At 41.1% G+C, this 16,050-nt stretch overlaps 1 protein-coding gene across 6 annotated transcripts in view; it reads left to right on the plus strand.

The window, feature by feature from the left end:
* ECT2 (epithelial cell transforming 2) overlaps positions 1 to 16,050 on the plus strand; it is a 49,633-nt gene that overhangs the window by 17,959 nt on the left and 15,624 nt on the right. For all 6 annotated transcript variants that reach the window (XM_024221331.2, XM_024221338.2, XM_024221310.2 and 3 more), the window contains 8 exons: positions 694 to 830; positions 1,495 to 1,614; positions 8,840 to 8,908; positions 10,175 to 10,285; positions 11,673 to 11,769; positions 12,974 to 13,055; positions 13,979 to 14,057; positions 14,295 to 14,414. In XM_024221331.2, the coding sequence (XP_024077099.1) occupies positions 694 to 830; positions 1,495 to 1,614; positions 8,840 to 8,908; positions 10,175 to 10,285; positions 11,673 to 11,769; positions 12,974 to 13,055; positions 13,979 to 14,057; positions 14,295 to 14,414 (815 nt within the window). The remainder of the gene's footprint in view (positions 1 to 693; positions 831 to 1,494; positions 1,615 to 8,839; positions 8,909 to 10,174; positions 10,286 to 11,672; positions 11,770 to 12,973; positions 13,056 to 13,978; positions 14,058 to 14,294; positions 14,415 to 16,050) is intronic.

Raw genomic sequence — 16,050 nt, forward strand, 5'->3', positions numbered from 1 at the left:
CTGGCCACGGTTCACGGCTCCAGGCCAATGGGAGCTGCGGGAAGCAGTGCTGGCCGAGGGATGTGCTGGCCGTCACTTCCTGCAGCCCCCATTGGCCTGGAGTGGCGAACCACGGCCAGTGGGAGCCGCAATTGGCCGAACCTGCGGAGGCGGTAGGTAAACAAACTGGCCCAACCCGCCGGGGGGCTTACCCTGGCGGGCCGCGTGCCAAAGGTTGCCGATCCCTGGGCTAAGGCTATGTCTACAGTACACACCTTACAACGGCACAGCTATACTGCTGCAGCTGCGCCACTGTAAGGTCTCCTGCCGGCATAATTAAACCACCCCTAGCTAGCGGCAGAGGCTATATTGGTAGGAGAGCGTCTCCCGCTGACATAGCGCTGTCCACACCTGCACTTTTTTGTTGGTGACTCTTATGTCAGTCAAGGGTGGGGTTTTTCCTCCCACACTCCTGACTGACAAAAGTTTTACCAACAAATGTGCTAGTGGAGACAAAGCCAAAAGCCATCTCCTGCTAATGGAACAAATGTTCTCCTTGCATCAAAAAAGATAATATAACCTTTCTACCCCTTTTTGATATTAAAGGGGGTACCTTTAACAAAAGCAGCTGGTATCTCTTTCTAATAATCTTGAGAATCCGTCCAGAAGATTTTAACACAATTCTAAATAGTCTGTCTCTTTCCCTTTCATCAGAAACGCCAAAATCATGTTCAAAGCCTTCCAAAAATTCAACTCCTCTGCCTGCAAAGCAGTCTGCAAGATGGCAGGTTGCAAAGGAACTATATCAGACAGAAAGTAACTATGTAGATATTCTGACAACAATTATTCAGGTAAGTTAGTAGATTTGTTACTGTATCTAGATGAGTCACTGTTTAATTTTCAGTCCCACCACTGATTTGCAGTTTGATACAGCCTCCTCTTTAGAGGATCTCAAAACACTTAGTATTTATTAAAAACTCCCCTTTTATTGACTTTAATTAAAAAACCTATTCTAGTGAAGCGCTGGAGAGAGAAGTATAAGACTCCAGAAAAAAGAAAAGCATGACTTTTAAAAGAAAACCTACACAAAGCCAGACTTGACTAAAATATTGAATGCCATAGAATTAATTTCCTTGCAGTGGCTGATCATACACTTAAGAATGAGCTCAAATATGATTATTCAATTAGACATGTTACTGTAGCACAAGCCTTTGCCCTACTTTTCTAATGTGGTGGTTACAGAATTGAATGGCCTTGGTAATGGATGAATTTAATGCTTGTACCTTCATACCCAGTACTTAACATGTGGCATAATACAACACACTCCAGTGAAGTGTGGGGATAAGGAGTTCCTCTTGTCAAGTTTGTGGTTATAGAAAACATGACCAGGAAATAAAACATTGCAAATCTTTCCTTCACACCAATATTTCAAGTTTAATAGAGTGGTTAATGTGTGTATACATTATCTCAAAGATGAAAGCTGAATCCATTAAATGTCTTTGTTTACTCTTTCAGTTATTTCAAGTTCCATTGGAAAAAGAAGGGCAGCTTGGAGGACCTATCCTTGCACAGGAGGAAATTAAGACCATATTTGGCAGCATTCCAGACATCCTTGATGTGCACACTAAAATAAAGGCTAGTTTTGTCATGCTTATCCCTTATTTCTTCCTCCAGGCCATCACTTATTTTCCAACTTGAGTTACTATCTATTGTGTGCACCTTAACAATAGACATCTGTTGCCCTCAATTGGAGGGGGTATTCTTAACTTGCTTGTGTTGTATAATGCTGTCTGGTTCAGAATGACTGGCTGCCACGTTTTGTCTTGAGTTAGCTCTATTTCAGGACTGTGAATGATGTGCAAGTCTAAAATATCTTAGGATCCTGAAGGATCAAAGGCCCTGTACATATAAGGAGGTGGGACTTGTAGATTGAATGTAGAAGACTTCAGACCATTCTACAGTAGATATTGTAGAAACTCTTCATTCAGATCACTCCACTCCACAGGCTGGCTTGTTCCATTTCCATCTCAATAGCTTCTTCCACAGAGGGAGCTCTGCAGCTGTGGATTTTTTTGTTTTGTTTTTTGTTTTTTAGACTGTGACTGACCTGGGCCCACATTCTCAAAAATAGTGTAACAGGCTAACTTTCCAAAGTGTTGAGCACCCAGCAATTCCCATTGGAGTGAAGAGCCAAGACACTGAAAAATAACTTGTGTGTGTATGTCTCTTTTCATTTTTAAAAAGGTTCCTCAGGTTTTTGGTGTCCAACAGTAGATTCCTTAAAGGGACCTGACTGTTCAGGGTGGTGAGCATTCATCACTTTGTGAAAATCAATCCCCTTTAAAAGGTACCTTGAGTTGGCCCCACACAATCAGTTGTTTTGAAAGTCTTGGTGTAAACTTCTATCTCTAAAGACGTTAGCCTGGAACTGAGGCATGAGCTGAGGTTTGGGGTGAAATATAGTCTGCATCACTCAGTCTCTACTCTTAGTTTGGACACTTGATATGCAGGTTACTGTCTAAATTAGACTATAAACTATTTGCTGCAATATGGCATATCAAGGAGCCATAACATTGAATCTCCTGATGAAACGAGATACAAATTTCAATCAAATGAAGAAAGTTTTGCTCTTATAGTTCTAGAAAAAACTTAGTATGCAATTGCAAGATGCTATTTTTTTTGGTTGCTTTGGACTTTCGGTCCTGATTCATGTTTGAATAGTCTGGAATAGAGGATTTCAGACTGCTTGCTTCCTTCTCAAATTAATCTTTAATAATCTTAGAAATGATACCGTATTTGGGGCATAGTTATCAATGCATTAACTGGGTAGCCCACAACATACACCTGCAAGTAGATGGTACTCAACTTAAGGTGGAGGAGGTGAAGGACACTTGCCTCTTCCCTCTGTTTTCTTAGTCATGGTGAAAAGGAAGAGCAGCACAGGAACAAGACACTCAAGTGACTTGCCCATGGCATAGGCTGGAAGTGCAAAGGCCTAGGATCAAACAAATCTAGCTGCCACATGGAGCACTGTAGAAACAGCACTGCTTGAAGTGTGTGTATGGTCCTTTTCACTGCTCAGGATGCACCTGAGTGCTAACACACTCCTAGCTCTGACATCAGCCAATGAGTATAAACCTGGGTAGTGTGTGACCTGCTGGAACTGAACTTGCCCAGCAACCTGGGCAAGGTTTCTGTGGTGCTCTGGTGCAGTTGATAAACTTTTTTTTTTTAAAATTGAGTTTTAAAACAAAAAGCTAATAGAATAACTATGAAAGTAAATAGAATCACTATTATGGCCTTGCTATTTTGAGATTAATTGTTTGTGTCCTCTGCATATTCCTACTTGTGGGATGCACTGGTGTGGGTGCAGTTCAAATGGTGGAACCTTCTCAACAGTGCCTGATAGACTGCTCATGTGTTTGTCCTATGCTTCCCCTCTGTGTTCCTGACCATTCTGAGCATGAGACTATGAAAGGCGATATGGCATCCTCTTCCACCTCGGTTCCCTCCAACTGCAGCAGCAAATGTAGGTGAACCATCAGGATCCATTGAACCTGGATCTTTCTCTTGAGAAGAACTTAGTGGTTTATCTAGCTGTAGCTGTAGCTTTAGCTTTACTGTTAGTGTAGTTGTAGTGTTAGTTGTGGTAATTTAAGTTTAATTAGTTAAGGAACAGTTTTTATTCAATAGTAAAATCTAGATTCTTCTTTGAGTTGATGAGACATGTATTCCACTTAAGCGCATGTGCACTGCTGCTAGAGAATTTTGCAGAGCAGTACCTGTAGAGAGACGGCGCTTGCACCTCATGGCTGTAGCCCCTCCCCTATCTATTTGAGGCAGCGCCACCCTGACCCTCCCTCAGTTCCTTCTTGTACCTGTGGCTGGAGTTGGAGCTGGTGTGGTTTAATAACACATTTCTCTCAGCAGCATTACTATCCGTTGCATGCTTTTGTTCAGCCTTTCCCTCCTTTGAGGCAGTGGGACTATCCCAGAATGGGTCAAGGGTCCAATAGGAGAAAGCAGTCTGGCTCAGGGTTAGGTCAATCTACACAAAACCAAGGCCATACTTTGCAGCCTGAGCTCAGCTCCCCACATCTCGGGGCATGGCTGCTGCAGGGCTGAATGAAGAGGAATAGTGGTGTTCGGGTGATTGTCCAACAAGTCGTCCTCAACTGTAGAAAGCCCTCCATGAAGGTGGCTTATTCAGCAGTGTAAAAAGGTCTTCGGTGTAGTCATTACCCACAGAGTCCAACCAATACTAGCTTCTAGCCAGGACATTTTGGAGTACCTGCTGCACCTTCGGTAATTGGGACTGGTGATGACCTCATTGAAAGTACATTTGGCCAAGATATCAGCATTTCATCCCCCCTATCAGTCATATCCAAAGCTATGGTAGCAAGATTTGTGAAAGGGCTCCTTTTTGTCTGCATCCTTCAGTTCAAGAGCCTTTCCCAATGTGGAACCTTAATGTAGTCCAGCCTTAATGGGACCTCCCTTTGAGCCGCTGACATCCTGTCCATTTCTGATCCTGTGTCCGAAAACTACGTTTTTGGTAGTTTTACATCTGCAAGGAGAATGAGTTGCAGGCTCTGATAGCACAACCTCCTTGTATAAAATTCTCCAAGGATAAAGTGACTTTATGACCACTCCCAAAATTCTTGTTTAAAGTGGCTTCTCAGTTCCACTTGAACCAGGTGGTATATTTACCTGTGTCCAAAGCTGCATTCCTTTCCAGAGGCGCAGTCTTCATACATTAGACATCCGGCAATGCTTAGCCTTCTACCTGGACAGGAGCAAACTGTTTTGTACTTTGCCTCATTTATTTCGTATGCCGATCACATGAAGGGTCAAGCAGTCTTACCAGATGATCTCCAAGGGGATAATATCCTGCATTAAGACTGTATATGAAGTAACTTCAGCTGCACCCCCTCAGCGGGGTATGAGCTCTTACTATCGACGTTGCTTGCGCTCTTGTAGAATTTCTCATTAATGTTTCCATATGGACATTTCCAGGGCTGCTATGCAGTCGTCTCTTCATATGTTCACAAGCCATTATGCCATAATCGCATCTTCCAGGGTGGATGTGGATGTGAATGCTGATGGAGCGTCCTGCAGTCTTTGTTTAGGTGGACTCCAAACCCTGCCTCCTAGGGGGTACTGCTTGTGAATCTGCTAAGTGGAATACATGGCTGCACTGAGTCGAAGAAGAAACTGTTACTTACTGTAACTGGGTTCTTCAAGATGTGATGCAGATGTGTATTCCATTACCCATTCTTTGTCCCCTCTGCAACAGAGTCTCCTCTCCAGGCATAGGTGCGAAAGAACTGAGGGAAAGTTGGGGCGGCGCTGCCTCATGCAGTCCAGGGAGGGGCGGCTACTCTCCCTCTATGGGTACTACTAAGCAAAATTCTCCAGCCCCAGTGTGCTGGGCACACGCATGCGTAAGTGGAATACACATCTGCATCACCTCTCGAAGAACCACAGTTACAGTAAGTAACTTTTTCTTCAATGGTGGATCCAGAAGTTGAGACCTGGCTTCAAAAGGTGCATCTCTCATCCAATAGTCCTTTCCTTTGTGGGACGTCCACATAACATGCTTGGTGTGCCTCAGAGCACCCTTAAAGGAAAGTGGACTCTCTGAATCCGCAGCGCTCTTACCCCAAGGGCATACGAGGAGTGTGAAAACAGGCTGAAAGCCATATTTGTTTCAAGAAATACTGGGTGCAAAACTGCCCAGATCTAACACATCTGAGGGATCCATATCCAAGGTGAACAGGGCATTGATGGCCCGGACACTTCAGGGACTAGAAAGAACACTATGCAGAAGACTCCAATCTCTGCCATAGGACTTCTGTTTAGTTGGTTCCCAAATCATTGGATCTGACTTGGTCAGTCCTGGCTTCTGAAATAAGAGCCAAAGCATGAGGAAAAAATCTCAGATGCTTTTGTGTTCAAGAGACTGAGAGATAAGGTTCCTGTTAGTAGGGCCAAATTGCATGCAGGAAACCCTTTGGCTTTGGATCAGAGAATCCTAAATCGGCCTAAGATTCTAGTTCAGGGTAAAATCCCCACCCAAGATCTCTGAAGATCAGTGATATGAAGATCATTGCAAAGCCAGCAGTCAGGGCCAAGTCAGCCATTGGGTCAGCAAGAGGCAAGAATCCTTCTCTTTCCCCTAAGGAGTTACAAATAAACCTACTGCTAGTTTTTTATCCTCAGATCTCCCATCAGGGAGGATTATGTTGGACTGATTTGTCCATAGATGTTTTGTGGCAGAAGTGAAGCACCTTTGGACTCTCCCATTAAAGTTGTTTCTCACTTCTCTATTTTACATATGTCAGGTCCAGTAGTTTCTCCATTTGTCATCCACTGTCTGAGGAAGAATTGCAATGTGTTAGACATACTGTGACAGAATGCACCCCTGTATTCACACCCTACACACCATAGTAGTGATCTTTGTACAAGGTATGCGTTGTGAGGTATCATTTGAAAACTCATAACTTGCTTATCACTAATGTGGCAGCATTATAAGTAAAGTTATAAACGTCCACCTGTATAATGTTAAAAGTAGATGTTCAGACGCATGTGGCACCAAACTGGTCATACACTCCTTTGTCCAATACAGGTTTGTATGCTTCTCTTAATATGTATTTAAGCAATAGTGTCACTAAGCAGAAATGGGGAAGGGGAGTGTGAGTGCGGGCCAACCTTTTTGAGGTTCAGATACATAGCTGACATGGTGAGCTTTGTAGATGCAAAGTGTCCTTAGGTTATAGTCCAATGTTTGTATTTCAGGACAATCCGGTCAGAACTGGAGTCTCAGACCTTGTGGCTTAGACTTCCCCTGCATGAAACCTAAAGCAGATCTGAGATGACAGACTCAAGACCCAACAGTTTTATACAGTTTTCTAACAGCCACCTGTCCACACAGTCCTGGGTAAACAATAGGCTTTTGATGTAACCTTCTGCTTTCTAAACACCACCAGTAATCAATTACACAAATTAACATAGGGCAGTTTATTCATTAGGTAGTCTATCACAAACTTCAGAGACATATAGACAATGACATTACTTCATCCAAGATTCATCTAAATGTAATATTCTCTTTTCATCTCTGTATTAATAGTTTATAGTGACAGACAGGAACTGGCTGTTTACATGGCTAACTTTTATGAGTACACACAATTAGTATCACTTCTAACAATATAGGTTTGCATTTCAAAGTTCTAGCCCATCTACTATGAATGGCCCTAATTACCATTCAGACCCCTTTCTAACATGACTTTAAAGGTGGGCTCTGGGTCATTCAACCTGCAAGGTGCTTAACCCTTTCTGGCCATGAGTTATATTTTGTATATGTTTTGCTGTAATTATATAGCAGCGGTAGCAACAATGGCTTGCATAATTAAAATATAATTAGACGACGTCACAGGGAGGAAAACAAAGGAAGCTCAGACGGGTGAGAACCCAGCAGGGAACATCCTTCCACACAGGTTGTGTCTCCTGGTTCTCAGCTGGAAATGCTTTTCAAAGGGGGACTGAAACTATAAAAAGGAGGGCAAACACCCCAAGAGACTTCTCTCTCTCTCTCCTGCCCCTTTCACTCTTTGCACGTGAGAAGACATAAGGAGCAGCTGTTGGACTCTGGGGGAGGGGCCATGACCTAGAGGTTGGTCAGTAATCCTGCTGGAAGCATGTGGTGAGAAACTTTGCTTGAATCTAATATAGTTTAAGTTGGGCATTAGAAAGCATTTTATCTTTATTTTTCTTGTAAACTTTTCTCATTCTTATGCCTCATTGCTTATAATCACTTAAAATCCATCTCTTTGTAGTTCATAAACTTATCTTATTGGTTTTATCTAATCCAGTGTGTTTTAAGCCAAAGTATCTGGGTAACTCCATTTAAACTGGCAAGTAGTTGTACGTTATTCCTGTAATGGACTTGTATACACCTCTACCTCGATATAACGCTGTCCTCGGGAGCCAAAAAATCTTACCACGCTATAGGTGAAACCGTGTTATATCGAACTTGCTTTGATCCACTGGAGTGCGCAACCCTGCCCCCCTGGAGCACTGCTTTACCATGTTATATCTGAATTTGTGTTATATCGGGTCGCGTTATATCAGGGTAGAGGTGTATTTGCACTGTCCATGAGGGGGCTGGGCAGTACACTTCTGGGGGGAAATCCAGGACTGGGCATATGTTGGGGTCACCCTGTAGTATAACCAACGCAGTGTATGACTGATAGGCTTCAGTTACACAAACACATCTGGGAGTGACCTGCTCGCTGGCAAGCTGTTCGTTAGTGGTCCAGGTTAGGAGCCAGGACAGTAGGGTATTGCAGGGCAAGGGTTACAAAGCCCCCCACTGGTCTGGATTGTCACACGCACTTCACAGGTTCAGTTACCTCTATCAGGGTTGGAGGTAGAAGAGGAAAGTGGATGTCTAAGTGATACAGTTTGTCTTACAAAGGGTTTTCATTCTCTCACACACCCTTTCCCTAACTACCGTCATTGGGAGTTAACATCCCATTTGAGAATGCAGGAACTCTCACGTCTGTCTATCTGCAAACTGGAAGATAATTTTGTATTGACTTACATTTAAATGTTTGGAAAGCTGTTTCACAATGATGAATACGAGGCATACGTATGTTTGTACGGTATGTAAGCTTAGAATCTGGAGCACAGTTCTATAGCAAGTGTTGGATTCCATGGCAATTGCCACACGTCAGGCCCTGAGTAAAGAAATGTATAAATACTAACTGCAAACTTCCAAAGCTGTACAACTTAGATACATGGCTCTTTTAAATCAGGCTGCTTATTGTCTTCCTAATACACTTGTTTGTTTATATTCCAGGAAGACCTTGAAGACCTTATGATAAACTGGGCTGAAAGCAAAAGTATTGGGGATGTCATTCTTAAATATGTAAGTTATTTTTACAGTGGCTGTAAGCTAGTTTTTACTAATGTAATCTAAAATGCATTGAGGAACACCACTAATCTTTTGGATGAAAACTGCTCTGTACATATTTCTCATTAGTGTATCCAGGATAAATCCTCAGTTGTCAATTTAAATAATGACACAGTAAGGAAGCTCATGCAGTAACTCACTTCGAACTAAAGACTTTTTTCTTGTATTGTAATGTTGGGCAGAGCTCCAAAAAGCTTTGTACGGACATTTATCCAAACTCTAGAAACCAGGTTTGAAATGTTTAAAGAGATTTTCCTGTAACCTCTGGTGTTCCACTGCTGTTTGAATAAACTGGGAGCACCAAGAAAACAGCCTGTCAGTTTTGTAATTGTGTGGTTGTACTTTATTGCTTCCACTTCATTCCTAGTGAAAAGATGCATGGGGGAGGGGAGAGGGTGGTTGAAGAAGGAATAAATTTAAACCAACTCAGAAGGCTAGTTATTTTAGTCAGACCAGGATTTCCTATCCCTCGGTAATGACTATGCAAGAAGGTAGGGATGAATGTAGTTCTAGAGAAACAATAATAGAAATACAGCTGTCCAGTGCTCTCCCTGACTATTGACAATCATAGGCTTCATTTGCCCTACTGTGGCCATATTTTTCAACTGTCACTTTCACACATCTTAGCCCAAGATAAAACTACAGGCAACCCTATGATTTCTTCTGTAGGATGAGGAAGAAAATCCGTGAAGGAAAAGGAGTTCTGTTTTCAAGCTTCAAGGAAGGTGTGGTCTAAACTGTGAGACCCTCAGAAGTCCAGAGTGGAAAATGGCTAAAGCTTTCAAAGCTGGCTGTTCAAAATTAGATTAATAAATGATCAGGCTTCTGCTTAGTTGCTGAGCACCCACCAAAAAATCCATTGATGTAGTGGTATTTTGGGGGAACATTGCACCTGAAAACAGGTCCTCCTTTGTTTAGGAGCCTAACGTGGGGCAACTGACTTAACTTTGGCCCAAGTCTTTAACCATATGCTGTGTGCCCCGATGCAGATTACGATATCTTTAAGCATAAAAGATGTCTGCAGTCTATTTTGTGGCACATAAAACTGGCTTAATACAAACTTAAATTGCTTTGGTAGTATGCAGGATACATCTTAAAGCCATAACTAGCCATTACAGTCTTAAATTTGTTTTTCTTACTATTGTAATACAATGTACATAAAGATTGCTTGCTTGTTTACCTGAGGTCTACACTTAAAGCATGTTGCAATATTTTTTTCAGTCAAAAGACTTGTTGAAAACATACCCTCCTTTTGTGAACTTCTTTGAAATGAGCAAAGAAACTATTATGAAATGTGAAAAACAGAAACCACGGTTTCATGCTTTTCTAAAGGTATTTATGCACTGAACTTTATTATCAGCAACTCTTTTTTGAATATATTACTGAGATTCAAGTTCAATACCACTTAAAAAATTCACTAACTTAGTAAATCTCCAGATTTCAGTTAGGGGAAGGAAAAATACTGTAGAACTGTAAACTTTGGGCATGGGGTAGGATAGGAGGTTTAGGCACTATAATCCTCAGTAATTCTTCAAACCTTTAGAGAGAGGTGGCATTTTGCAACCAGTATGTGACATTAGTGTCTCCAGGGTAACAGTCTGTCTGAAACCAAGCTGTTACATTTTAAATATAACAATCATGAGCACCTCCAGAAAGTGTTACTATCACTGTGGGATTAAGTTCTTGAAAACAAATGGAGGGTATCTTGCTTCTTATTAGATGGGAAACCTATTTTTCTGGATTAAAATAGAGATTTAACTCTCCTTGGTGGAGTTTTGGCTACTTCCAGTGTGGTAGGAGGTTGGGTTTTCTAACTACAAGTTGGCTCTCCAGGGCTATTAAAAATAAGATGGAAGGCATGGGGTCAACTGGTAGACCATGTTAATGCTTCGATAAGGGAGGTCAGAGAGTGAATATTATTCACTCAAAATATTTTTGAGCCTGTTCAGTAGTTACAACAGTCAGGATTTTGTCAGCTACTGCCCTCTATAACTTGTCCTCCTTGGGAAGTGGTTATTCAGAAGGTGGTCAGATTCTGGTATCTGAAAGTCTTGGGATTTCCTTGATTCCTAGACAGTCATGTTTCAGGCCTGTATGTGGAATACTAAGAACTGGTTTCTGTTGCTGATTGAGTGATGGATAAGAATTGAATTGGATAGTATGTGTTAAGTCTGTCAATTTTGCTATCAACCTGGTGGGGGGGTGGGGTGGATAGGATTGCACTTGGATACTACTGTGCCCCACCTTTCAGACTCCCTGAAGGAGGGGTGGTATTACTAGGGGATCTTTAATATAGAAGCAAAGGGGTTGGGAGTGGGGGAAGGGTTCCTTTTAGACTCTGTAGTGGAGTGATAACTTGGTTACACATAAATCTAGGTAATCGTTGTTTAAAAATAGGCTTTAGACCTAGTTTTAACAAAAGCTGTGTAAATGGTGTTGAATGAGCACCCAGTAGTCCGGAACTTTCACACATGCTGTCAGCTTGTATTTATAGATTCTCTTTAATATTATTTTTGGCATAAACTATGCAAGTGGTAAGAGAATTGAAAGTACTCTTTAACATACTAACTTGAATTATAGTTTCATAGCTCAGGAATGTAACTGAGAATCTGCTATTCTTAAGAACTTTTTTTTTTTCTTAAATTCCATGTTAGATTTCTCAAGCAAAAAAGCCTGCATGTTGCTCTGGTGTAAAATGCAATGATTTCCTCCTTTGTAGATAAACCAAGCCAAACCAGAGTGTGGCCGTCAAAGCTTGGCTGAACTACTCATTCGACCAGTTCAACGGTTACCTAGTGTTGCTTTACTTCTAAATGGTAATTTTTTTTTTGGCAAGGTGTTTTGGGTCAGACACCTGGCTTATTGGGCAGTAAATGAAAAGTGGTGGTTGCTGTTTAGATGAAGAATTAGGATCTTATTTCAATGTTCCAATCATAGTTGGTAAAGCCAAGAGCCAGATTGTGTGGTATGTATTTCAGTAGATTCAGTTGGTCATATGCTTGACTTCAGCATACAGGTATAGGCAAGCCTCTACTCTGTGGAAATGAGGTATATGTTCTAAATCTGAATATATTTCAGCTCCCAAAGCCACAACCTGTATGCTAAAATTATTGGGAACACTTCAGTGTCATAGCATGAACTACTTTCTGTAGTCATTTCAGTTCTGATGACTCAGTGTGTGAACGGCTACCTGTCGTAACAGTCATTATGTACTCCTGAGTGATGTATTGGGGGATGCCCTTAAAGGCACTCGAGTTTAAACATCCCTCTTGTATTAAATCTACTAGCTAGCAGTGTTGTAAGTAGAACCTAAGACCTCTCAAACATTGTTTTATTTTACTTTGTGCCTGTGATAGAAGCTTGTGTAGCAAGTTTTGTAATTTCTTCTATATATGACTATCTTGTGATTGTCCTGTCTTTATGGATCTTTCAACCCATAAAACCAACCCCCTGCCTCCAAAAAAGAAGATAAGTTAAAAGAAACTCAAGAGACTCATTGTAAAAGCACAAAAACTGGCAGTGGCCTTCAAGGCAGGGCAGTACTCTTGAAAGTTTTCAACTTTCTTAATAGACTAGATTTCAGTTTTATGTTCCTTCACAAGCACTGTATGTTAAGGGGAGAACCCAATATTTGTTGCTGGAATTGGAGTGCAGATGACTACTTTTTCCAAACATATAAACATGGGTGCACAAAAATACATACAAATGGCTTGTTAAATGGCTAGATATTGTGGTAACTGTATATGCAAATTGAACATGCGGACGTGAAATAGCACTGGGCACATGTGACTCATACTTTTTGAATGAGTGTTGGTGAGCATGAAGGTGATTGAAAACACCCATGAGTGTGCGAGATTGATTGATTTCAGCAGAAAACTCGCTAACAAGTTGCTTTATCATGTTGGGCATGAGGCTGCATTAACTTAACAATGAAAAGTAAGAGGTCTTCCTATCATGGGAATTATAAAGCAAAAGTTAAATGATTTATTGCAACACTTGTTTAACATTTTCGTTCTGCAGACCTTAAGAAACATACAGCAGAAGACAACCCAGACAAAGGCATGCTAGAGAGAGCCATTGAATCGTTAAAGGAAGTGATGACGTAAGTGATGCTTTTAATATGAAATATTCTCTTGGGTCTTACTGATGTATCTTGCAAATCTCAGCAATGATGTGGCACCCCCAACCTCCTCAACATTCCTCCCACCTCTGTGCAAGAGCTTTCAAGGGAATCCTCCGAAAACAGCCTCATAGCTATCTTTTGCTATGCCTGTTTGGGGAATTCCTCCCTCTTGGCCCAGGTTGGGTCTAGCGCTATTAGAGCTCCCTTATGCCACTCTTAGCCAATGTAAAGGAGATCTTCTCACCCCCCCCCCCCCTTGACTGAGCCATTATCTTGACTCAAATGAACACTATTGGAAGGACATAAACTACTGGTGGAGGGTCCCTTTCGGGGGTGTGTGTGTGTGTTGTGTAACTGTGTAGTAATGTAAGTATTCTCAATCTTGAAGTTTTAAGTTAAGACTCTTGCAGGTATAGGATGTACCCTAGTGAGAGAAGATATTCAACATTAGACTAATGCTATATTTGTCCAATACAAAAAATTATTCATGAACTCTAACTAGCAACAGTTCACTTACACGTGCCCAAATCTTCAAGTGAGCATTGCATTTAATTCTAAGGACAGAACAAAAATGGCAAGTAGTTGACACATTTGAAAATCAGTTTCTGCTTATCTGTTCATAGCTGCTGAGCAGTTTGCTGGTTTCTGCTAACATGTGTAAATGCATTGTTCCAGATCTAGAGGTACATATATTAATGCATCACACATGGAAAAGCAGTTCACTTAAATGACTGTGTGTGTGTGTGTGGTGTTTCTTTAAATTTGAACTGTCAATTACTGTATATATTGGTGTGGCTGTGGGAACAATATCTCTGAATGTCCAGCTTCACTTTTGTGCCTTTAAATTTAGTGGTGATCTGTTCTTCTTGTTGGTTTATCAGTATTAAACATGCTTTCCTCAGACACATTAATGAAGACAAAAGAAAAACAGAAGCACAAAGACTGATCTTTGATGTTGTGTATGAAGTTGATGGATGTCCAGTAAGTTACTTCCCTCAAGCTATCGACCTGTAGAATGACTAACCAACTGACTTAGCCCTTGTGTCAAAATTCTACATAACCCAATGACCTCTGTATAACTGTTGTTGAATGTACATTCAACAACATCAAAGGTTAAAAGGTCACTCACTATAAAACTCAATTTCCAGTATTGAGTTGAGTGAGTGGTAGTCCGGCTCTTAATTAATGTCTAATGAGCTGCTCATTTCTACCATTTAGGCCAATCTCTTGTCGTCTCACCGAAGCTTAGTTCAGCGATTGGAAACAGTTGCACTTGGCGATGACCTCTGTGACAGAGGAGAACAGGTCACGCTCTTTCTGTTTAACGACTGTCTAGAGGTAAGGCTGTAAAAAATCCCTACTGAACTGAGGCATTGCAGAGTGCTTTGTAACTCAAACTTTAGTATAAATAAGCAAGTTATCCTAAATACCGAAACCCTATGAAGAAATACTAAACCGAAAGGGCAAGCTGAACATTTAGACTGTTTACAGTAATGCCAAGAAACAGGCAATATTGATGAGACTGCACTGACAAGTTGATAATGTCTTATATCCCTAATGAACTGACTACATATTGGCAGTGAAAGACATTATGTTGAAGCAGCATATGGAATAATACTGTCCACTAAAGTAGAAGGATGGTGCTTCCAATATCTCTTGCTCTTCCACAGGACATAGTTCTCTGGAACAAAAATTAAACTAGTGACATAAATGAAATGAGTTTAACTTAGTTATAATTTTCTTCTGGCTTATGCCTTCTGATAAATCACTCAATTTTTCATAAGTAAATGTTCGCCTGAATGGGTGAATGCTGCTTGCATCTCTCAAAGCTTTTAAAATATAGCAAGTTTGAGCATTTTACTTGTCCCTAACACGTCAACATCCATTTTCCTCTAAGGAGTAGATAATGATAAACCTCAGCATGCTTGGGATTGGATTGATAACCTGGATTTCAGTAGTTGCGTGCGTATTATAATATAATATAATATAATATAATGAGAGAGTGTGTGTGTTACTTTCAGCTTGTAGTGAATCAGGCCTTTGGTGCTTGTTTCAGCCACTGGCACTACTGGAAGTGCTGGAGATACTGGCTTAGCAGCACATTGGTTCTTCTGGGGCTTATTGGTATTTAATATCAGTAAATAATGGGTCTCTATCAGGTAGATATTTGCTTATGTACACATTTTTGTGTAGTCTAAAGTGTCCACACAAACAGTATAAATAGTAATTGCTGTTGGGGGGGAAAAATGAAGACGTGGTGGTTGGGGAGCGTAATTGGGCTTTGGAGGCTTAAGTGAAGAGATTGAGGTTGTAAAGAACACTCTACTACTGTGACTGGTTCAGAGACTTTCATTAAGGAATTTAAAACTCACTGCAAGTCTGCCCAAAGAAAGACCACAAGGCAGTTTAACACCTTGGACTAGTGTCATGCCACTACAGACAAGATAGCTTATTGTTTCACTTAATGACAAAACAAAGCTGAGCTACTTTGGCCCAGAGAAGCACCGCTCTGCCAAAAGAAGGGCAAGTTAAATTGGCTTTGACAAAACTTTGGTTTTTTCTTTTCTTTCCTTTAGAAGGCTTAAGTTACTGAAAATGACTGAGCATTAACCGACATAGACGCAGGGCCTAGTGTAAATTCCTAAAACTACAACAATCTTGGTGGGGTAGTAGGCCCTTGTAATCGGGATCCACTTCAATTCATTCTAGTCTATGCTACCATATGGGACTATATGTAAATATGCCCACTTGCAGCATTGTAACTGTATTGGGGCAGGAACACCTCTCTAAGGCAAAGACTAGCTTGCTGTTTAACAGTTAATATTTTCCAAGGGCTCTAAAATAAATGTGTACATGAATTGTTTTTAAACTGCCATGTATCATCGGTGTCTGGGGTAGGGTTAGTGGTCCACGTTGGAGGTTGTTTGAGCTATGGGTTCCCAAGATACTGCTCTCATTTAATAATAATAATAAT

Source organism: Terrapene carolina, unplaced genomic scaffold (genome assembly GCF_002925995.2).
Source record: "Terrapene carolina triunguis isolate 2854851 unplaced genomic scaffold, T_m_triunguis-2.0 Scaffold88, whole genome shotgun sequence".
Classification (NCBI taxonomy): domain Eukaryota; kingdom Metazoa; phylum Chordata; order Testudines; family Emydidae; genus Terrapene; species Terrapene triunguis.